The sequence below is a fragment of the Bison bison genome, unplaced genomic scaffold, assembly GCF_000754665.1.
Source record: "Bison bison bison isolate TAMUID 2011002044 unplaced genomic scaffold, Bison_UMD1.0 scf7180017864259, whole genome shotgun sequence".
NCBI lineage: Eukaryota > Metazoa > Chordata > Mammalia > Artiodactyla > Bovidae > Bison > Bison bison.
The window spans coordinates 4,026,883-4,050,492 of NW_011494831.1; the positions used below are offsets into that span (position 1 = coordinate 4,026,883).

A 23,610-nucleotide genomic window follows, 5' to 3' on the forward strand; every position below is an offset into this window, starting at 1 on the left:
CCCAGGGGCCTCCATGCCCAGCCTGGCTTCAGGCTCCTACTTCCTGGGGAAGGCGCATCCCAGCTGCACACCCCCAGCTCCATACCTGGAGGACGTCCAGCTGTAGGAAGGCCTCATGGTTGGCACAGGAGGCAGTGAAACCATCCATGTCTCGACCAAACTTCTGCAATTCCAGCCCCTCCTGCAGTTGCTGCTGTCTTTGCTCCCAGGCGGCCTTCAACTCCTGGCCTTGGTGGCCCAGGAGCCTCAGGGTACTAGCTGCCTCTCGGAAGTCTGGGGAGCCCGAGGCTGCCATGGGCTGGCCCTGAGTCTCCAGCTGCTGCAGCCTGTCCAGGATGACAGGCAGAGGGTCAAACCCTGTCTGCTCCCTGGGCCAACCTTCCTCTCCTCTGGCCTACACAGTTCATTCATCCGGGAGCTCTGAGGTGAGGGTGACTGGCAGGGTTAACCCCAGGGTAAGCCCCGGGGGTCCACTCATCCTGTGGGATAGCTATGCTCTGGGCCACTGGTGAGACAGTAAACGTAACAAGCCCAGCCCAGGACTTGGGACTCACTAGTTCCCGTGCTCCCTGCATGTCACACCTTGCTCCAGCTGGCCATGCTGATGATGGCAGTGCCCAGGCCAGCGGACGGCTGGGCAGCGCACCCAGAAGAAATCATTCAGACCGCCTACATACCTGGCTATGGGGTCACCGCAAGCCTGGGTGAAGCCTAGAGTGATTAGGAAAGGCAGCGACCCCTCTGCCGGGTGTGCCCCCCAGGCTCACAGTTTGAGAACAAGTGACATCTTCATGTGAATTAGGAAAAGGCTCAACTTCTCTGAGCTGGTGCAGCCCTCAAGTGGGTGGTAGCATCTAGTTAGCAGGGGTGGGCTGCATTTCAGGGTCCACTGGGCCACCTGAAGGCTCCTTCATATGTGGCACAGGCCGCAGACTGCACCCACCCCTGCAGGACGGGGGGAGACAACGCTGTGCTGAGGAGGGTGTTGTCTTACTCCTGGGCAGCAAGAGGCTGAGCCATTTTTTTTGCTCCAGGGGACTGTGGGGTCTGTATTACCCAGAATAGGTTAGGTGGCTCGGCCACCCTGACAGAGCAGTCCCCCAGGCTCCCCTGCATGGGGCGTGGCCAGGCCTGGACAGGATAGAACATTCCAGGAAGCTCAGACTCTGCCCGGGGTCCCTCCCCAACATATGCAAGATGTCTGACCAGTCTTTGGTTTCACCTGCCTCTTTGTAAACCTGCTTTAGGCGCCAGACGGACAGCAGCCTGGGCCATGCCCCTGGTGACACGCCGCTCCCCATCTGTCCCTTCCTGGTGCCCCGTCCCCACAGGCCAGGGCCAGCCTAATGCTGCCCCACCTGCCCTCTCGTCCCGACCTCTCCTGCTGCAGGTGGATCTCCTCCAGCAGGTCTCGGTGCTTCCCCAGCAGCCGCTGGGCTGAGGCCACATCCACTGCCTCCTCCTCGCTGTGGAGCTTGGCCTGGATACTGTCTGCACACAGCAGCAGCCGCTCGGTCTCCTGCAGGAAGCTCCGGTGGGCCCAGGCCTGGGCCCGCTGGGCCACTTGCTCCCGCACTCGCTCCAGCAGCCCCTGCAGTGTCTCCACGTGTCTCTGCAGGGATGGGCTCTCTGCGGGGACCATCTCCTCAACCCTGTGGACAGGACCCACCGCCCAGTCAGTGCCCCACCCCTGGCCCTGGGCCCAGGCGTATGTTCCCCAGGGCAAGTGGTGGCAACTCTGAACTGCCCCCTCACCCTCAATGGAGGGGCAGCGAGCATGAGTGGCTCTCGTTCACCATGAGCATGTTCTCACACTGTTTCCCAATCTGTGCCCTGCCCTTCCGATGGCATACCCCACCCATCCTCCCACCTCAGTTTCTGTCCTCCTCCCCACTCCAGAGCCTTGCTCGGGGCTTTGCTGTGCTGAATCCCAGCCATACTTGCTAGCCGCCCTTTGCAGGTGACGAATGTATTTCTCCAGCACCAGCATCTTCTGCTGGCCCACTCGCAGAACATGGTGGCCATCCTCTGAGTTCCCCAGCTCCAAGCTTTCTAGCTGGAGTACCAGGTTTTGCAGCTGGACCCGTGTGGATCCACACTCCTGCAGAAAACTGCACACGTGCGTTGTGCACACCAGCTGCGTTTCCTTCTCTTTCTTCAGGGCCTCCAGCTGCTCCCACCTGGGCCGAGGGAACAGGGTTGTCTCCGGGATGTCATGTCACAGGGACACTTCTCCATCCAACCTGGGGCCTTGGTCAAGGCTTGCGTGACAAGAGCTGGCTGGCCGGCCATCCCCATACCCTCTCTTCCCGTCCCTGACGCCTCTAGTCTTTCTTTACTGGCATCTCAGGAGTCAGGTAAGCAGGTACTCAGGCCTGGGCACTAGCCAGCCTTCCCTACTCAGCAGCACTCCCACTTCATTCTCACCTCTGGCTCAGTTCCTCCTGCTGTAGCTGGATTTGGGGGGAACCTCCAGGACACCTCTGCTTCAGCTGCTCAGCGGAGCTGTTAACCTCAGTCCAGAGGCCTCTTCCCACAGCCAGGGCAGTGAGGAAGTTCTAGGGAAAGGAGATTCCAGGCCTGGAGGAGGCCTTTTCTCTTCCTACAGTCCCCTTAATACTAGGAATGACCTCAGAAATGCACTGCTACAGAGATGTTTGATCTGCATCCCTCTGGAAGGACAGGGGTCTGTGTCCTTAAAGGGCTGGGATAGCCCTTTAAAAATTCAAGACCAGACATCCAAACTGGAAAGGAAGAAGCCAAACTGTCACTATTTGCAGATGACAAGATTTTATATATAGAAAACCCTAAAGAATCCACGTGGTAATGCAGGAGACACGGGTTCAATCCCTGCTCGGGGAAGATCCCATGTGCCAATGGGGCAACTAAGCCTATGTGCCACAACTACTGAGCCTGTTCTCGAGAGTCCAGGAGCCACAACTGAGCTCATGTACAACTACTGAAGCCCACATGCCCTGGAGCCCACAATCGGTAGCAAAAGAGAAGGCTCAATAATGAGAAGCCTGAACACCACAACTAGAGAGGAGATCTCACTCGCCATCACTAGAGAAAAGCCTGAGCAGCAGCAAAGACCCAGCATAGCCAAAAATAAATAAATAAAATTTTAAAAAAGATTCCACCAAAAAACTGTTAGAATAAATGAATTCAGTAAGGTTGTAGGATACAAAACTCAATATACAGAAATATGTTCAATTTCTATACACTAATAAGGAACTATCAGAAAGAAAAATGAAGAGAAGAATCTCATTTGCAATTGCATCCCAAAGAATGAAATACCTAGGAATAAATTTTTTTTATTTTATTCTTTGGGAATGCAATTGAAAATGGGACTGTTCTCTTCATTTCTCTTTATGATAGTTCCTTATTAGTGTGTAGAAATTAAATTTTCAATTACACCCCAAAGAATAAAATATCTGGGAATAAATTTTGGGCTTCCCAGGTGGCACTAGTAGTAATGAACCTGCCTGCCAATGCAGGAGACATGAGAGAGGTGGATCTGATCCCTGGGTTGGAAAGATTCCCTGGAGAAGGAATTGGCAACCCACTCCAGTATTCTTACCTGGAGAATCCCATAACAGAGGAGTCTGGTGGGCTACAGTCCATGGGGTTGTAAAGAGTCAGATGTGACTGAAGCAACTTAGTGCAGCACAAGAATAAATTTAACCAAGGAGGTAAAAGATCTGTTCATTAAAAACTATAAGACATTGATAAAAAAAATCAAAGAAGACACAAATAAATAGAAAGATATTTTATGCTTAAGGATAGGAAGACTAAAATTTGTATGGGAGAATAAAAGATCTCGAACAACCAAAGCAATCTTGAGAAAGAACAAAGTTGGAGGCATTATGCTCCTTGATTTCAAACTCTTTAACAAAGGCATAGTAAATCAAAACAGTATGGTGAGTGAAGTGAGTGAAGTCGCTCAGTCGTGTCTGACTCTTTGCGATCCCATGGACTGTAGCCCACCAGGCTTCTCTGTCCATGGGATTCTCCAGGCAAGAATCCTGGAATGGGTTGCCATTTCCTTCTCCAGGGGATCTTCCCGACCCAGGGATTGAACCCGGGTCTCCCATATTGCAGGCAGACACATGGTACTGGGATAAAAACAGACATATAGATCAATGGAACAGACAACCCAGAAACAAACCCATGCATATATGGTCAATTAATTTGATGACCACGGAGCTATAGATTACAAAGACTATACACTGGGGAAAGGACAGTCTCTTAAAAAATAGTGTTGGGGAAACTGGACAGTTGCCAGCAAAAGAATGAAACTGGAACATTTTCTAATACTATGCATAAAAATTACCACAAAATGGATTAAAGACTTGAATGTAAGACCTGAAATCATAAAGCTCCTAGAAGAAAACACAGTGGGGTAAGCTCCGTGACACTGGTCTGGTAATGATTTTTTTTGGATTTGACACCAAAAGCAAAGTGACAAAAACAAACTAAACAAGTGGCTAAAAAGCTTCTGCCCAGCAAAGGAAACATCAACAAAATGAAAAGGCAACCTATGGGAGAATGGAAGAAAACATTTGCAAATCATACATCTGGTAGAAGGTTAATATCCAAAATGTACAGAGAACTTACACATTTTAACAGCAAAAAATCAAATAATACAATTTAAAATAAGCAAACATACAGATGGTCAACAGTTACATGAAAAGATGCTTATCACCATCATCAGGGAAATGGAAATTAAAACCACTGAGATATCACCTCATACATGTTAGAAAGGCTATTATCAAAAAGATAATAAATAAGCGTTGGTGAGGATGTGGAGAAAAGGGAACCCCTGTGCACTGCTTGTGTGAATGTAAATTAGTACAGTCACTATGGAAAACAGTATGGATGTTCCTCAAAAAATAGAAAATAGAAGCACCACATGATCCAGCCATTCCACTTCTGGGTATTTATCTGAAGAAAATAACACTAACTCCAAAAAATATATACACCTCCATGTTCATTGCAGCATTATTTACAAAATCCAAGGTGTGGGAACAACCTAAGCGTCCATCAGTGGATGAAAGGACAAAGAAAACGCCCCCACCCGCCGCCACACACACACACGAGCACTGAATATTATTCAGCCCCAAGAAAGAACTGAAATCTTGCCAATCTGGATGACATGGATGGACCCTGACAGCATCATGCTAAGTGAAATAAGTTAGATGGAGAAACACGAACACCATATGATCCTACTTACATATGTGATTTAAAAAAACCCAAGATCATAGATTCAGAGAATGGATTGGTGGTTGCCATAGGGGAGGCATGGGGAGTGGGTGAGATGGGTGAAGGGCACACACTTATAAAATAAAACTTTTGTTACTGTGTGTGTATGCTGGTGGATGTTACTAGATTTACAGTGTGGTCATTTTGTGATATATGACATCTAATTATACCTGAAAAAATACAGTGTTAAATGCTAATTATACCTCAATTAAAAAAAAATAATTCAAGGCCAAATCCTCCTCTCCCTCCTCCCAGACAGGCCCACAGCTGACACGGAGCACAGGAGTGAATAAGGGAGAGGCAGGAGGAGTGAGGAGGGAGCAGGACAGGAATCACCAGAGCAGCAGGGCCAAGCAGGCAAGACCCCCCTCAGCAGCAAGGTACCTCATACTTGAGCTGCATAACTTCCAAGTTGTTGGCCTCAGGCTGCAGCATTTGCAACAGCGTTGTCTGTTTGGTCAGCCAGGACTGCAGCTCCCCACATGAGCCATAGAAGCCAAACAGGGCCACGGCCTCCTCCAGCTGGGCCCTGCGGCGCTGAGGACAGGCCAGCCCAGAGGCTGGGGTGAGGGCCAGTGCCTGCCATGCGGCGCTGACAGCAGGTCACCCATCACCTCCCAACCCGCAGAGTCCAAGGCCAGGCCCAGCAACAGTCCCTGTCCCACTGCTGGGCCCTCCACCCTCTGGCAGAGGGCCCAGCAGAGCGTGCTCGTTGCTCTTATCCTACTCACATCCTTCGCTCTTGGGTACAATCTGCGCTTCTCCCTGAGTCTGGTCCTGCCATCCGCCCCTTCCTCTGCAGGCTCTCCTCTAGCTGCTCCCAGGCCTCCCTGCTGTGCTCCAGGCACCCTGGTCTTCGCTCCTCCACTGGGCCTCTTTCCTGCCTTTGCCCAGGTCCTGCTCAGAACACTCTTCCCCACCATCTCCCCCTGCCATGCCCCTGACTCACCTGCTCTCAGCTTCTCATTGTTTAAGTCTCCGCCTAAACATCCATCCCTCAGAGATGCCTCCCGATTCCCCGCCCTCACCTGACCTCCCCTTCATGCTCCCATTGCACCCAGATCCGTCTAATGACTTGTTTCACACCTTCTCTGCCCTGACCCAAGCTCCTCGAGGGCAGGGAACGCGTCCTGTCACCGCTCTGTCCCTGGGCTCACAGCCCAGGATCCAGACTAAGGGAGCAAACATTCCATGAACAAGGAGTGTTACCTCTGCCTGGGCCCTCAGGCCCTCATAGTCCTGGTTCAAGCGGTCCTGTGTCTGGAGGATGGTGTTGGGGTCAAAGCCAGGGTCAGGCTCATCTGGGAGGGTCATCTTCTGGGTGCGCCACAGACCAGAGTGGCAGAAAACCTCACGCCAGGCCCCTGGGTTTCTTGGGCCTATCTTCGGAGAGCTCAGGGCAGACACCACCTGTGCCCACAGGACAGAGGTCAGCGTGTCTGGAAGGGCTCCCAGCAAGGAGCAGAAGGCTTGGCAGGGTGGGCCAGCAGCTATACCTGAGCTTCCTGTCCCATGATGTGCCTGAGGGGCACTGTGGCCTGGCAGCCTCCTGGGGTGTTGGGGTCCGTCTGGTGTGGGGGCTGCTGGGCCTCTCCCGGGAGCTGGGTGAATTGCGTGCCTGTGGGAACACAGGTTCTCAGGGCCGCACCGGCCCTGTGCTTCTTCTTAAGCCAGGAGTTGGCCAGTGGGGATGGGAGGGGGGCGGATTATTCATGACTCAGTCCTGTGCCAGGAGCCCTGCAGGCCAGAGGAGGATGAGGGCCAGAGCTTCCTGAGCTCCTGAAGGCCTTATGCCCACAGACCTAGGACACTTCCCAGGACTGTGCATGGATAAGCAGAACGCGCAGTGTGTGAAATGAATACTATGGGGGCCCAGGGGGTGGAAGACGGCCAGAACAGGCTGGGGCTGTCGGGAAAGATTTCAAGGGCTAGGTGAGCTTGGTAAGCATTTACAGAGGCAGAGGCAAAGAGGCTCTGGTGGCAGGAGCTGGGGCATAGCGAGGTCGCGGGGAGCCTAGGCTGGCCTTCCAGATGGGGGGGTCTCTGTCCCTCTGTGTCTCTGGCCCGGGCAGGGGTCAGACATCACAGCAGCAGCAGCCAGGCTGGCCACTCAGGGGTTGAGGAAAAGGAAGAGGCACAGAGACAGACTGGAAAGGGAGGGGAACAAAGGAAGATAGAATTTCAGGCAGCTTCATATCTTTCCTCCTCTCCTTAACTTCTTCCCTTCAGTCTTTGGATGCCCCCAAGACCCACACAGATTGCTGGTGCTCTGTTAAGGTGCTCATGTGGGGTCTTGGCCTTATACCTCTGTAGATGAAGCTTGTCTTGACCTGAGGGCTGCCCCGCAGTGCTAAAATTTGGGTCCCATCCTGAGGTCTCCTGGTGACATCTCCATCAGTTCTGCTCCAGCCTTCTGGGGGCTCCCTCTGTATGGAGGAGGGAAGGCTTTGCTTAGCTGCCAAAGTGACTCCCCACCCACAGGAGAGGGGGCATCTCTGTACCTCCCCACCACCACCGGGCAAAGCAAGGGTCTGAAAATGCCAGAGATTAGAACTAAGCCTTCTATCAATGCCAGGGCTGGCTGGGCAGTAGAGGCCACAAAAGAAGGATAAGGTGCCTCCCATCATTCATTTAAACAACTCAGACTGGAGAAGGCAGCCACATAGTACAGAAGAAAGCAATACCAAAAGCAGCATGTGTTCATATAATGCCAGTGCCAGGAGTTACACATTATAGCCACACAGGGAGGGAGGGATAGGGATAGGGCTGTCTCTGCCCTGGGCAGGGGCTGGGCAACCGCTCCAGCAGGTGTGAGGGCAGTAACTTGGCCTCTATGAACCTTAGTTACCTCATCTGTAAAGAGAGGGGGCTGGACCAGACAACTGCTAACATGTCGTGGTTCTGTTTTCAAAAATTGTTGATTATATGGTCCAGGGAATAAATGCAAAAGAAAAGAGATAGCTCAACCTCAGCTAAGTTAGAACCACAGAACTTTCAGACCTGGTAGTCTGGTCTTGGTGATCGGTACTGACTATGCCACCAGGCCCTTTCCAAGACACGAGGACCCGTGCAGCAGGTCTGCACGCACCCGGGACATGGAGCTTCCTTGGCATGAGGGTGTGTGCATGCTAAGTCGCTTCAGTTGTGGGATGAGGGCGGACGGACCAAACGTGAGCGCAGGACCTGAGGGCTGTGATTTACACATCCTGAGCTACATGTACAGCTTCTTGAAAGAAACTGCATACCCTCAGAGGCCTGAACCATCCTGCCCAACATGTAGGTATGTGTTGTTTTTTTTTTCTCTTTTTTAAACTGGAGGCTCAATAAACTGAGGGAGGTGGTTCAGAAAGCAGTCTAGGGTAGTGATTTGGCCACCCAAAGCCTAAAAAGGCCTAGTCAGGAGAGAGACAGCCAAATAGGGCCGAAGGGGGAAAGGCCACCTTAGGCCCGGTGGTCAAAGTAGAGGGACATTGCTGGAGGAAACTGATCAGTGCCTGGGAACTTGTGGGCGAAGTGAGCAATGCCTAACCACCCTCTGATGTCCTCCAACTATGGGCAGACAGTAATCTACTATCTCTGGGCTAGGACAGCAGGGGAGATGATGCTGAGAAGGAGTGGGCACCTCCAACCCCAGGGGAAGGCACGTCAGGGGCCACAGAGGCCACCTCATCTCCACACTGTGCGGTCAAGGGCGCAGTGCACACTTGGTGTCCGGGGCCCATGGGTTTGGATCCCTGTCCTGTCTCTATGTACCAGGAGTGCTGCCTGGGCTGTGGCCACCTGTGCCTGCTCATCTAATCGACGCAGCTCAGTCCCGAAGGTGCGCACAGAGCGTTCCAGACGCAGGTGTTGCCGCAGTAGGGCCTCGGTGGCCACCTGGTCCTGTCCAAAGGATGCACTCTCCAGTGTAGACCGCTGCTCCTGAAGCCACGAGTCTGCCTCCGCCACGTCCACGAAGTACTGTGAGGAGGACGGCAGGCTGGGCACACATGGGCTGACTCTGCCCTCCCTGCCCGGCCACCCAGTTCCCACTCCCCTGCTACCTGCTGGACGAGCAGGGCCGCCTGCAGCCTCACGCCCTGCTCATCCATCCGGGCCCAGAGCCGCTGCCACATGCCCTGCACCACCTCAGCCCGCTCCCAGGGATCCGGCCCCGTTGGGGGCCCGCAGGCTCCCAGTTTGCATCCCCTCTGCACGAGATCAGCACACACGGCCTGGTGGCGATGGAGCTCGGCTTCCAGGGCCTGGAGGAGCACAGAGGAGGGAGCTGGGTGAGGGAAGGGATGGATGGCAGGGAGAGGGCAAGAGCCAGGATGCAAGGTAGAGGGCACCTTGTGTTTCTGCAGGGCCGCTGCGATCTGGCTGAGATCCAGGCCCGGGGACGCATCCTCCACCAGCTGTCCATGCTCCCTCAACCAGGCTTCCTCCTCCTCACAGCTGTGCAGGAGCTCTGCCTGCTGCAGCGTCTGCTCCAGCGAGGCCCTCCTGAGGGACGGCAAGGGCCACGGAGGGGATTGGGCAGTGATGGGACTTGGGTAGGTGTTCCCCACCAGGCCCAGACACCTCCCCTTAGATAGGAGCTCTCCTGTCCCTGGATCACACAACAGAGGAGACTAAGTCAGGGTACAGGAAGTCACTAGGCAGCACTGTTTAAACCTGGGCAGGAGGTAATCTGGATTACAGAAAAGTTGTGGAGAGGGTAGAGGAGTTTGGGTGGGCTCTTACCTGGACCTAGCAAGAGACATGAGGCTCTGGTAGAGCTGGGCCAGCGCCCTGGCCTTGGCCTGCAGCACCTCCACAGCAGTGCCCATGGAAGAGTCCAGCTTCATCGTCTGGTGGGCCAGATGGCTCACGTGGGCTCCAAGGGCTGAGATCTGGGCCTCCAGCAGCTCATGCCTCTGCAGCAGCCTCTCTACCTCTGTCAGCTTCTGCCCACAGGCCATGGAGCTGACTAGCACCTGGCCAGGGACAGATGAGTGGTCATTAACGTCCCAGAGTGCTGGGTCCCCATGAATGCCAGGACTGGTGCATGCTGCTATGTTCCCCCAGGGGTCCACTGGTCCAGGGCCCACCTGCAGCTCGTTGAGCTGGTCGGAGGCAGTCTCCACCTCCTGCAGCAGGCTCAGCACAGCCTGCATGCCCGCTATCTGCTTCCTCTGCCCTTGGAGCCGCTGGAGGAGCCGCTCCCAGCGCTGGGTGATCTCCAGCTGCCTGGGGGATGTGAGAATAAGGGTGGTGTCCATTGGGCCATGGCAGGGAAGCTTGGGGTCCGCAGTTGGTGGTGGGGGGACTTGTCTGTTCTGGAGGAACCTGAGTACTGTGGCTGGGGCTGTGAGCATCCTAACCTGGAGTGCTAGGGGCAGTGTCCCTGCCTTTTAGAAATAGGCAGAAAAACTGGAAGGAGAGTCTGGGAGGTTCAGGCCTCCTCTGACCCCCAAGCCTTCCTTCCAGTCCTCATCTCAGGTGACTGCAACTCCATCCTTCCCAGTGCCCTGGCCAGGAACTGGATGACTTGCTTTCTCACATCCCACATCTCATCCGTTTGCAAATTCCCTTGGACTCAAAATAAAGGCAGAACCCCTCCATTTCTCATCACCTCCACTTCTCTATTGTTCTAAGTGATTACTGCAGTAGCTTCCTGACTGTTCTCTCTGCTTCTGCCCTTGTCCCTTCAGTCTACTCCTGTCATGGCATCCAGAATGATTACTGTAAAATAAAAGTTAGATCATGTCACTCCTCTGCTCAAGTCCTGCCATGATTTCCTATCTTCTGCTGAGTAAAAACCAAGTCTTTACCATGTCCTGCAGGGTCCGGCAGGATCTCTGCCACCACCCCTGGCCTCCATACCTCCCTGACCTCAACTACAACTTGTTCACTTGGCTTCCACGTTTTTTTCCAAACATGCCAGGCATGTGCCCCTTTGGGACACTGCCCTAATATAGTCCGTCATCACATCTCTATGGTTTCTCACTTGTTTCTGGTCTTTTAGTTCAGTTGCTCAGTCGTGTCCAGCTGCTTGCGACCCCATGGACCACAGCACGCCAGGCCTCCCTGTCTATCACCGACTCCCAGAGTTTACCCAAGCTCGTGTCCACTGAGCGGGTGGTCTTTGTTCAAAAGTAAACCTCCTCTGACCACTCAGTGTAACTCCCTCTGCCCACGTTGGCACCTCATATGCCCCTACTCTGCTTTATTGTCTTTTAAAATCTCTGTTTGTGTTTTCCTTAGTAGTATGCAAGCTCTATGAGGGGAGGGATTTTTATTTGCCCTCTTCACTGCTAAATCTCCAACACCTAGAACAGTACTTAGGACATAGTAGACACTCAATAAATGCTTAGTTTTAGTGAATACATTAATAAGAGGCTATTTAGAAAGAACAGTGCTTTACCAAAGGGATCAATTACAGAGGTTGGAATTTTAGGCATCAGTGGGAGCTAGATCTTTTTATCTATTTATTTATGCTGCGCCATGCATCTTGCGAGATCTTAGTTCTCTGACTATGGATCGAATCTGGGCTCTGACAGTAAAAGTGCCAAGTCCTAAATACTGGACTGCCAGGGAATTCCCAAGAGATAGATCTTTTAAAAGGGAGCCCCAAACCTATAAATCACCCCCACCTCTGTGACCAGGAGTGGGCAACTGCAACGAGAGGGGCATGGTAGGAAGGCCTTAGCCTGTTTTGAAGACTGTCCCATGCCCGGGACTCACCTGCTGGCCACCTCTGTCCCACCGTGGTAGTGCTCCTGCTGGAGGATGTCCGCAATCTCGGCCAGGGCCTGGAAGCGCCCCTCCTGGGGCAGGATACTGGCTTCCAGCATGCCCAGCCTCTGGGCGGCCGCTTCCAGCATGGCCGGGCTGGCCAGCGGGGCTGCGGCCCGGTCTAGCACCTGCTCCGTGTCTGTCAGGAAGCTCTCCCGGAGGGCTGCCTTACGCTGGAAACGCCGGGCCAGGGTTTCCAACCGCTCTAGCTGTAGGAGCCTCTGCTGCAGGGCCCGGCTCCGTGAGGCCTCCGCCCGCTCCAGGCTTGTCCAGCACCGGGACAGCTCTGCAGGGCCCAGGCCCTCAGGTGGCAGGAAGGGCCTGCGGTTCTGGGCTTGGAGGACTGTCTGCAGCCGAAAGAGCAGGGCCTCCGTGGCCCCACGCTGCTGCAGTCTCGGTGGCTTCTCCTGGCTGCGGAAGGAGGCAAAGGCCACCAGTAGCTGGCGCATGGCGGGCAGGTTGTCTGGGAAATCCCGCGCCTCCAGCTGCACCTGCTTCTCTGCAATCCAGCACAGCAGGTCGGCCACCAGCTCCTCATACTGGGTCTGTAGCGCCTCTGACTCCTGCAGCTGAAGCAGGATCTGGTGGAGGACACGGGAAGGGCTCAGACTAGCACCTGGGGGGCACACCCTGGCTTCCAGGTCCTGGAGGCCTTCCTCTTTTGGGTGCTGAGTGCCAGCCAGGCTTGCCCAGGTACACAGTAGCTCCTGCTCTCAGGTGAAGATACGCTGAAGTGGGGGTGCTCCCAGCCCCCGGAGAAGCAGGTCTGCTTCCATTCCACACTCAGACCCAGGAGTGGGGCTCCGTCCTGCCTTCCTCTATCTTATTTTACCCCGTTTGGCCTCAACACTGGAGGTGCTCTTCTTTCCCTTCCTTGAGGCCCCCACACCCCTAAAGCAACTCAGAGCCTTTGGCCTGGATCACCTCCCCCACTCCCAGCTGAGATACCAACCCTGAGGACAACCCTCCCAGGCCTCAGCCTCTGCCATCGTGCCCAGAGGGTAAGAAAGCCCCCCAGAAACATGGACTCGGCCCAGCAGAGCTGCCCCGTGCTTGTCCTTGCAGAGTCCAGCTCTCTGTGCCTTTTAATCCCATTAGGAGCTTAACAACTTAAGAGCTGAGAGGGAGCGGGAGGGGCAGGGAGAGGTGCTGCTCTCCAGCTTCCCTGAATGCCAGGAAGTCTGCTCATGCTCCCTGAGCACTCCCAGCAGCCTCTGTTACCCAGAATCAATTGTGTGTTACCCAGGCATCATCACTCCCATTTTACAGATGAAGCACAGTAAGGCTAGATGATGTGGCCAAGGTCACACAGGGAGGAAAGGGCACAGGGTGTGCTGACCCCGGAGCCCATGTTCGCCTCGCCTCTCCTCAATGCCATCTTCTCTCTGTCCCCAACCTTTGTGAGTCTCCTCTGGACGGTCTGCTCCTGGTGCAGGCGGGAGAAGTGGTGGTAGTAGAGGGAGACGTAGGTCATTATGGAGCGCTCGTCAGGCTGTAGGGCTGCCACATCCTCTGGATCCAGCAGCTGAGCAATGCCCAGCTCCTGCTCAGCTACGTGGAAAGCACAGCGGAGGTTGTGCAGCGGGCGGTCGGGACGCAGGGAGCTGTAGTCAAGCAGGTCTGGCCTGGGCAGAGAGCGGGCAGAGCTCTTCACCAGAATCAGGGACTGCTCAGCTTTATGTGGACTTGTTAAGAGGGTCATTCCCACCTTGCTGGGCACTAGCTTCCCCCTGATGATGATCTAAGGCCCTGGTTCAAGGAATAGGACTGGGAGAGGGGAGGGTTAATTTTGCTTGGGCTCAGCCTCCTGGGTAGCAGGGGGAAGCTCCAAAAGGGACAGGTGCTTGCCAGAGAGCGGACTGAAAAGACAATCAGGGACACAGAGAGTAGAGGACAGCAGGGGTCAGAGGCAAACCTGGCTAGTTCTATGGAAGGGGGGAGGGGTATCACAGACCAGGAGCTCAGAGTCAGTGTCTCTACCATTGTGCCCAGTTTAAGGGGCCAGAAGGATATGGGATAATGGGTGGGTTGAAGACGCAAGTCCTGGAGCAGTTAGCTCAGCGGGTGGAAGGCCTCTGAGAAGGAAGCAGAGGCCTGCCTCAGGCCAGCCAGGGCTGGAGGTGCTGGGTCCCCTCCCACACGCTCACCTGTGGGCATGGATGAGGGCACTGAAGCCGAGCCCGTCACTCCAGCTGCGGGAGAAGTCCGTGATGTTGATGTTGGCATAGCCGGCAGTCTTCCGCTGGCACCAGACCAGCAGAGCTTCCCTGGCAGACAGCAGGGCTGCGCTGACCCCAAACTCCTCCTGGAAGGACAGGACAGCGGTCACCACGCAGGCATGGGATGGGAGGTGGGTAGGCCGCAGAGGCCGCAGGTCGTGGGAGAGGCAGGCTGGGCACAGTGCGATCCTGCTCCCCCACCTGGAGGCGGTGTGGACGGCCTGTCCTTCAGAGCATCTGACTGCACTTGCTGTTACTTGTGCTGGCCAGGGATTGGGGGTGCGAGAGAAATATTGTCCTTACAAAGAAGTGGGGCAGCCTGAAAGTTGTCACCTCTGAGCAGCTGGTTTTGAGTCACAATTGGTGACGACAGCAGCGGTAGCTCCCATTTCTCTCGGCCTTCCTTTCTTTTAAAATATTTATTTGTTTGGCTGCGCCAGGTCTTAGTTGTGGCACTTGGGATCTTCAGTTATAGCACGTGAACTCTTAGTTGCATCATATGGGCTCTAGTTCCCTGACCGGGGCTCAAACCTGTGACGCTGCATTGGGAGGGCAGAGTCCTAGCCACTGGACCATTAGGGAAATCCCTCTCCAGCCTTTCTGTTGGGCCGGGCACTGTGCTAACCAACCCTGGGCCACACGCAATTGAGTCTGGGCTTCATTAGACCGACTCCAGGTCACCATGGGCTTTCTGCCAGCACAGCCCACACACATGGCTCTGCCCTGGCACAGCCCCCAGAGGTAGGCACTGTTAGTAGCTACATTCTCAGGAAGCACAGCAGGTGCAGTAAGAGGGGTCAGAAAACTGCCTGGGGTCCCCTGGCTATTAGGGGAGGGTCTCTCCTGACCTAGAAACCTCTGACATGCGGAGCCCATCCGTCCGCCTCACAAGGCCTCCCTCACACATGGCTTCTTCAGACTGGGAAATGACCATCTACAGCTGGTTTCTGTCTCCTTGATAATCTCTTTTATTCTGCCGCTTTCATTTTCCGCACATTTCCCCTCACCTCCCACCCCTCCGTCCCATCCCTCTTTTACTCAGTGCTCCTTTCCCGCCTCCTTCCGGGCTCCACTTCTTTCCCTGCCTTCTGTTCCTTGTCCCTGTCCTGCCCGCAGTGGTCCTCCCCTTCCCTCCACCCCCTCCCCTGCCCCTCATACCCTGGAGTCCCCATCTCCTTTTTTCTCTCCTTTTCTCCCTTCTTTATCACTCAACTAGAGCCAGACATCCTGGAATGTGAAGTCAAGTGGGCCTTAGGAAGCATCACTGCAAACAAAGCTAGTGGAGGTGATGGAATTCCAGTTGAGCTATTTCAAATCCTGCAAGATGATGCTGTAAAAGTGCTGCATTCAATATGTCAGCAAATTTGGAAAACTCAGCAGTGGCCACAGGACTAGAAAAGGTCAGTTTTCATTCTAATTCCAAAGAAAGGCAATGCCAAAAAATGCTTCAACTACCGCACAGTTGCACTCATCTCACACTCTAGTAATGCTCAAATTCTCTAAGCCAGCCTTCAGCAATACATGAACCATGAACTTCCAGATGTTCAAGCTGGTTTTAGAAAAGGCAGAGGAACCAGAGATCAAATTGCCAACATCTGCTGGATCATCAAAAAAGCAAGAGAGTTTCAGAAAAACATCTATGTCTGCTTTATTGAGCAAGCCAAAGCCTTTGACTGTGTGGATCACAATAAACTGTGGAAAATTCTGAAAGAGATGGGAATACCAGACCACCTGACCTGCCTCTTGCGAAACCTGTATGCAGGTCAGGAAGCAACAGTTAGAACTAGACATGGAACAATAGACTGATTCCAAATAGGAAAAGGAGTATGTCAAGGCTGTGTAGTGTCACCCTGCTTATTTAACCTATATGCAGAGTACATCATGAGAAATGGTGGGCTGGAAGAAGCACAAGCTGGAATCAAGATTGCCAGGAGAAATATCAATAACCTCAGATATGCAGATGACACCACCCTTATGGCAGAAAGTGAAGAAGAACTAAAGAGCCTCTTGATGAAAATGAAAGAGGAGAGTGAAAAGTTGGCTTAAAGCTCAACATTCAGAAAACCAAGATCATGGCATCTGGTCCCATCACTTCATGGCAAATAGATGAGGAAACAGTGGCAGACTTTACTTTTTGGGGCTCCAAAATCACTGCAGATGGTGATTGCAGCCATGAAATTAAAAGATGCTTACTCCTTGGAAGGAAAGTTATGACCAACCTAGACAGCATATTAAAAAGCAGAGACATTATTTTGCCAACAAAGGTCCGTCTAGTCAAGGCTACGATTTTCCAGTAGTCATGTATGGATGTGAGAGTTGGTCTATAAATAAAGCTGAACGCCGAAGAATTGATGCTTTTGGACTGTGGTATTGGAGAAGACTTTAGAGTCCCTTGGACTGCAGGGAGATCCAACTAGTCCATCCTAAAGGAGATCAGTCCTGGCTGTTCATTGGAAGGACTGATGCTGAAGCTGAAGCCCCAATACTTTGGCCACCTGATGTGAAGAGCTGACTCATTTGAAAAGACCCCGATGCTGGGAAAGATTGAGGGCAGGAGGAGAAGGGGACAAAAGAGAATGAGATGGTTGGATGGCATCACTGACTCAATGGACATGAGTCTGGGTAAACTCTGGGAGTTGGTGATGGACAGGGAGGCCTGGCGTGTTGCAGTTCATGGGGTTGCAAAGAGTCGGACACAACTGAGTGACTGAACTGAACTCCCTTCTTCCAATTCTTCCACCAATTTCTGTTTATAAACTCAGAATGTCTTAGGAGATTGGGATTGACATATATACGCTCCTATGCATACAACAGCTAACTAATGAGAACCTACTGTGCAGCACAGGGAACTCTACTCACTGCTCTGTGGTGACCTAAATGGGAAGGAAATCCAAAAAAGAGGGGGTATGTGTATGCGTATAGCTGCTTCACATACAGCATAAAATAATACAACCTTGTAAAGCAACTATACTCCAAAAAAACAAAAAACCCAAAACTCAGACTATCAAAGCACGGCAGGTTATATTCCGTTCCCCATCCTCTGGGCCTGGGAGCTTGGGTAGAAGGGACCAGTATGCAGCAGCACAAGGGAGGGGCAGGGAAGGAGTCCAGGGCCTGGAGCTGGGCTCTGCCAGAGCCAGGCCAGCCCAGAAACTCTGAGCAGCTGGGGTTAGCCTGGTCCCAGACACATCTGAGTTTCGCAGGAAGAAGGGCCTGAGCTGGCTGCAGACAAGAGAGCCAGCTGGCCAGTTGGTGGCCAGTCAGGGGACAATGTAGACCTGCTGCCCCCAAGGGAAGGGGTGGCAGGGCACTTGGAACTGGCTTAGCGGGGTGGGGAAGGAAGCGTGGCTTCCTGGAAGGGCTTGAGGTCAGTTAGAAGTTGATCCATCCACTCATTCACCACATGGGTGCTAGGCCCTGGGGATACAGGCAGGCAAGGGCCCTGCTCTCCTGGGGGTCACCATCCCATCATGAGTGTCAAGGGTCCTCCTGGATTTGAGCCAAATCTGTGGCTTCTTTTCTTTAAGATTTCATGCTCCAAGTTGGCTTTCCTAACCTACTGGGATTGAGTTTTAGGGGGGTTTTGGAAACCATGGAACTATGAACATTTATATAAGGACTTATGTGTTCACTCTTCCTGACCCAGTTGTGGAAAATGAGAGAGAGAATGGAGGAAGATGAGGAACCATCTCTTTGGTTTTCAGGATCCTGAGGATTTGGAAACCTTCAGGGCTGGGCTTCCTCTGTATGTTTTATTTCCCCAATAGTACGTTAGGGGGTAATGAAAGTTACAGGGTTTCAATGGCAAGTAGAAAACAATAAATTAGCCGTGAACGGCAGGTGGTGGGCAGGCACCTTGGCCCCCTTCACTAGTAAATGACTTGTCCCAGACCCAACTTGAAGCCCATAAATCTATTAACAGTTCTTAGTTCAGCATATTACAATCTCTCTGACACTCTGAATCCTTTGCCTGCGACTGAAGAGTGAATAGTAGTTGTGTGCATGACGAGGATCCGCTGTGGGCATCCTAACGGCCAGGTGGAACTGCTCTGACCCCAGGGCCCTGAGGGGAGGCCAGGTCTGGGCTGGGCTGGGCAGCTGGGCACGGGGGCTGAGACATACCTTGTCCAGGCAGATGTCGGAAATCTGGAAACGCAGAATGATGACCCAGATGAGTCCCAGGATGAGCGTCTGGTCTCCATCCACGATGTTCTCTGGCCCAATGAGGGGTATTGGCACCTGTGGGCATATTTTTCTGACCTCAGCCACAAAGCCCATGTACTAGAGAAGACTCATAGTAACCAAAGGGTTGGCTGCTGGATGGGAGGGGTTCTGTCTGTCCTGACCCAGGAGGTCCCCAGGGGAGAAGCCGGCATGCCCAAGGCCAGGCAAACCCAGGCTTTCCAAGCAATAATGGAGACAAGGCTGTCACCTTCATAGGCTATATATCTGTGACACGTTACGACTCTGAGCTTGAAGGGTACTGAGTAGCTTCTGACAAGGGCTACAGGGCTTGCACCTTCTGGAGGTTCTGGAGAGGAGGTGATTGGCTCACAGGCCATTGGCCCTGGGACCAAGTAGTGTAGGTTGGCATTATGTGGCTGGCAGCTTTCTGTTCTTCCATGAGTCTAGGGACCACAGTGCTCCATCCCTTGCTCTGGCCTCTCACCTCCCTGGCCTCCCTCCAGCATGCTAGGCTCCCAAGGGGCTGCCTGTGACCCACATCCCAGGACTTAGGCTCAGCCCAGCCAGTTTCAGCTGTAACTTCACATCCTGCAGACTCAGCCACCTCACGCTTCAGTACCTGAAGCCAGGAGCCCCCAGGCTTCCCAATTCCTGCTTCTCAATATAAATGACCCCTGCAGAGCCCCTCGACATGGGCCATGAGGATCCCTGTTTCTGGAGCTCTCCTCTCCTTTTAGAGACGACTTCTCTGGGGCTGTCCCTTCCTCTCAGGATCCCTCCTGTTTGTGGAGGCCACTCCCGGCTGTCTAGTCCAGCTTCTCCCAGGCAGCCCTACACCACCTCCCTTCCCTGCCTGGCTCAGTAGTGTCTGAGGCTTTTCCCCTGTGTCTGACCCTCACATCTAAGATCTGCTGACCAGCTGCTCATGGGCCTTGCCTGGAAAATATTTTCCTCCTTTATGAAAAGAGAAGGTTAAGAGTATACTGAATCTTTTAACTTAGACTCCACAATCTCTCACTGTAGGCAAAGGCAGATTTCATTCCTGCCCACTGGGGACAACGGTTGTTCCAGCTCCAGCCAGGTGGGTGCTCTCTAAGCCGGGAGAACTGTGCAAAGTAGGGCTTTGCTTCCTGGACTCTGTATCCCAGATGCTCCTCCTGGATTCCAGCTCCAGACCCTCTGTTTGGCCCTGTGGCCAGCCCAGGAAAGATGATCCGGTCATCTGGCCTGTCCCCACCGCCCACCCCAGCACCAAGCCCAGGAGCCCTCTCCCCAGTGCCCACCTTGGCCCTGAGGAAAGCCAGAGCTCGGCTATTGTTCTCCAGAAAATGGACGCGCATGCGGCCCCTGTTGGGGGGTGGCAGGGCCTCCCCTGAGATGAGCTCCAGGAGCCGCAGCAGGTGGGTGCCGTCGGCCAGCTCTGTGCATAGGTTCTGGATCTCGATGCCCACCTGGGAGGGGATAAGGAATAGGTACAGGGTCAGCCCAGCCTCTCCTGTCTGTTCCATCCCAGGACCTGGGTGGTGAAACCTAGTGCACCAGCCTGGAGGAAGGATCACTGGCCTTGGCCAGCTGAGCTCACCGTCGGCCCCCTGGGTCCACCTGCCAGGGAGCTGGGGGCACAGTGGAGGCAGCTGTGGGGAGGGCCCAGCTGCACTCACCCGGCCATGCTGGAAGATATTGTTGATCCACTTGGTGAAGGTCTTCTCCTGCATCTGCATGTGCCGCGCCTGCAGCTTGCGGATGTGGCCCATCTCGTACGCAGAGTCCATGGCAGGACTGGACCGGGAGAGCCAGCCCGGGGTCTGCGGCTGGACTCCTGCTTCAGGTGCCCTGTAGTGCCAAGGAACTGCTGGGGGTTGTGGGGCTCACTGGCCAGCAGGCCCGGAGCCCTTTGGGGATGAGGGGCCACTGGATATTTCCCTAAGCTGCAGACATTGGGGGCCTGGAGGCTGGGGGAGGACGGTGGATTCTGATGACTCCCTGGGACAGGGGACCCCTCCCTGCCATTGCCCCATGTTTGGTGGGTGAGGGCAGCTTGGGATCTAGCCAGGTAAAGTCTTGGGCTCCTGGTTGGTGACCTGAACTTCAGTGGCCCACCCCCTTTTCCAGATTCTTCTTCTAGAGCTCCTGCTGCCAGAGGTTTCCCCTGCGCCACAGCATTCAGCTGCTGCTGCTCGAGATGAATAGGGCAGGTGGAAGGAAAAAAGAAACTGCTCACCTTGTTGATGTCCAGGCCCTGGAAGGAGACCTGGCTGGGCGGTCGGAGACGGCAGTTAGCAGGGGCTAGGCGGGGAGGGAGAGACGTCAAGAGAGGCTGAGGCTGAGGCTGAGGCTGGGGTAGTGCCATGGCCCTCCTCTTGGGCCAGCGAGGCAGGGGTGACTGCACACAGCCGGCATTGTCCTCCCACCTGCCACGGGGCGTGGCCCGGGCCCGGAGGGGGTGGCTCAAGAATGCTCCAGATCGATGCTCCAGGGTCTCCTCCTTCATCATCTCCCTGCTGCTAAGGCCTTCAGTATTGGGTGGAGTCCTGGTGCCCAAGACACAAGAGGCGGGATGGTCTCGAGTTGGCTTCTGGTGGGAGCTCCAGACTGGTGGGGGCGCTGCAGTCTGGGTTCAAGAGCCTCTGGTCAGAGAGCTTCTGCACCCACACCGTAGGCTGAGGCTGCCCTTCTGCAACCCAGCAGGGCCTCTCTGTGAGCACCTGCAGGGCCGGAGATGCAAGTGAGCCTGTGGGGCCACAGCCCCCACACCCTCGACTCAGCACAGACCACAGGGAAGCGCTGGATCAGGGCTGGGCTTTCCAGGCTTGATGGAAACACAGGCAATCCAGACCAGGGCTGCGTGACGGGGTCCCTTCCACCTGGGGGCCACTTTCTGAAGGGGGCTCCCCGTGAAAAGGGGTAACCCACACCTGCAGAGCCTGCCTGTGGGAATGAAAGAATCTCCTCCAGAGTCAGAGATACGGTGTTCACTCTTTGGGGCCCCAGCGAGGCCCCAGCACCTGTGCTCCCTGGGCTCTGGCTGGGCCCAAGGCTCGGAAGCAGGGGCTGTGGGGGAGCCAGCCAGCCCCTCTCTCCAACCCCCTACCTCCCGCTGCAACCGTGGACTGCACAACACAAGGAGAGCAAGTTCTTATTCAGGTGGCTTCACAGGACTGTCTGCTCACAGTCACGGGGCTAGGCTGTGTATCTAGATTCATCCACTCTGAAGCCCAGCAACCATCCTGAGGGAGGCGTCCCTCACAGTCCAGGCCGGTGAGAGGGGCAGGGGCTACAGCCTGCCCTTCAGAGCTGGGTGGGATCCATTACATCTGAACCTCAGCCTGTGGCTGGGAGTGAGGGGCATGCTGCCCTTGGGTGGTGGGGCAGATCCCCTGTATCTAAGAGGAGCCTCCACCCTTGTCCTCTCCCTGGGAGGTCCCTCTTACCATTGACTGGCTTCCCAGCACTTGGATGAACCTGAGCTTCCTTGTTGTCCCAGGTCCAGTCAGGCACCAACAGATGTCACTGCTATGCCCCAAAAGCGGGCACTCCACAGGGCACCGCCACCTGATTACTCCCACTGCCCCTGCAGGTCCCCGTCACAGCACCCTGTCTCCATGTCAGCCTATGCCCAGCCCACCATGCCTTCACAGAGCAAGACTCCCCATTGCCAGGTGGGGACCAGAGCTTCCTGCTCACATCTGAGCATCAGTTCTTAGATCAGCTTAGAATGTCTCTTCTGCGCCCCACAGTCCACAGTCTCATAACAGCCCCAGTTAAAAACCTTTCCTATGGCCAACAAACCCATGAAAAGATGCTCAGCATCGCCCATTATTAGAGAAATGCAAATCAAAACTACAATGAGGTATCACCTCCACATCTTTCAGAATGGCCATCATTTAAAAAATCTACAAACAATAAATGCTGGAGAGGATATGGAGAAAAGGAAACCCTCTTGCACTGTTGGTGGGAAGGTAAACTGACACAGCCACTATAGAGAAGAGTATGGAGATTCCTTAAAAATCTAGGAATAGAACTACCATATGATCCAACAATCCCACTACTGGGCATACACTCGGAGAAAATCATAACTGAGAGGCGCATGTACTCCAATGTTTGTTGTGGCACTTTTTACAGTAGCAAGGACATGGAAGGAACCTAGACACCCACCGACAGATGAATGGATACAGAAATTGTAGTACATATATACAGGATTACTCAGCTATGAAGAGAACGCATCTGAGTCAGTCCTAATGAGGTGGATTAGCTCAGAGTCTATTATACAAAGTGAAGTAAGTCAGAAAGAGAAAAAACAAATATTATATATTAATGCATGCATGTGGAATCTAGAAAGATGGTACCGATGAACCTATTTGCAGGGCAGCAAGGGAGATGCAGACATAGAGAACAGACTTGTAGACACAGTAGGGGAAGGAAAGAGTGGGACGGATTGAGACAATAGCATAGAAATACACACATATTACCATGTGTAAAATAGAGAGCAAGTGAAAATTTGCTGTTTAAAAAAGGGAGCTCAACCTAGAGGGGTGGGATGGAGTGGGAGATGGGACAGGTTTCAGGAGGGAGGGGACAGGTATACCTGTGACTGATTTGGGTTGATGTGTGGCAAAGGCCAACACGATATTGTAGAGCAATTTCCCTCCAATAATTGTATTTTGTTCTATATTTTTCAATACTGTACAATTATAATTTTTGATATTAAAAAGAAATCCTTTCCTTCTAGGAAGTCCCTCTTCCTCCTGCCTCTGTAAGTTTGTTTCACCTCCCATTAAGAGCCTTGGCCCAGGCGTCGCATGTGATGTGAGCACCAGAGGACAGGGTGGAGCTGCACGCCCCTTTGCACACAGATCTCAACAGAGGTGGTTGTATTTGAGGTTGTTGGGTAGGTTGTTAGGAAACTGTTCATCTTTTTCCCAAGTTCAACTGTAATAAAGCTACTGTACGTGATGCCAGGACCAGCTTCTCTTGGGCTGTGACTGACTGCAGCCCCTGGGTCCAAATCCTGTTGGTCAGTACAGATTTGCAATGTTTGCATTGCAAGTAACTGAAGTTTCAAGTCAAATGGGCTTACACAATATAAACGTAGCATACTGGTCCATGTAACTGGAAAGTCTGGCAGGAGAACTTTAGGTGAGGTTTGATCCAGCAGCTCAGATGATGCCACCACAGGTTTGGATTT

General features: G+C 53.6%; 1 protein-coding gene across 1 annotated transcript in view; it reads right to left on the reverse strand.

Moving 5' to 3' along the window:
* SPTBN5 (spectrin, beta, non-erythrocytic 5) overlaps window positions 1-20,916 on the reverse strand; it is a 51,413-nt gene extending 30,497 nt beyond the window's left edge. Inside the window, exons 1-18 of the mRNA XM_010848058.1 lie at window positions 20,507-20,916; window positions 20,087-20,258; window positions 19,709-19,876; window positions 18,363-18,479; window positions 14,169-14,326; window positions 13,418-13,646; window positions 11,971-12,602; window positions 10,335-10,473; window positions 9,988-10,220; window positions 9,594-9,747; window positions 9,306-9,506; window positions 9,016-9,222; window positions 6,472-6,672; window positions 5,647-5,799; window positions 2,428-2,558; window positions 1,941-2,180; window positions 1,377-1,652; window positions 86-326 (exon numbers count right to left, since the gene is read on the reverse strand). Coding sequence (XP_010846360.1) covers window positions 86-326; window positions 1,377-1,652; window positions 1,941-2,180; window positions 2,428-2,558; window positions 5,647-5,799; window positions 6,472-6,672; window positions 9,016-9,222; window positions 9,306-9,506; window positions 9,594-9,747; window positions 9,988-10,220; window positions 10,335-10,473; window positions 11,971-12,602; window positions 13,418-13,646; window positions 14,169-14,326; window positions 18,363-18,479; window positions 19,709-19,876; window positions 20,087-20,258; window positions 20,507-20,916 — 4,062 coding nt within the window. The remainder of the gene's footprint in view (window positions 1-85; window positions 327-1,376; window positions 1,653-1,940; window positions 2,181-2,427; window positions 2,559-5,646; window positions 5,800-6,471; window positions 6,673-9,015; window positions 9,223-9,305; window positions 9,507-9,593; window positions 9,748-9,987; window positions 10,221-10,334; window positions 10,474-11,970; window positions 12,603-13,417; window positions 13,647-14,168; window positions 14,327-18,362; window positions 18,480-19,708; window positions 19,877-20,086; window positions 20,259-20,506) is intronic.
* Window positions 20,917-23,610: the final 2,694 nt, after the last annotated feature.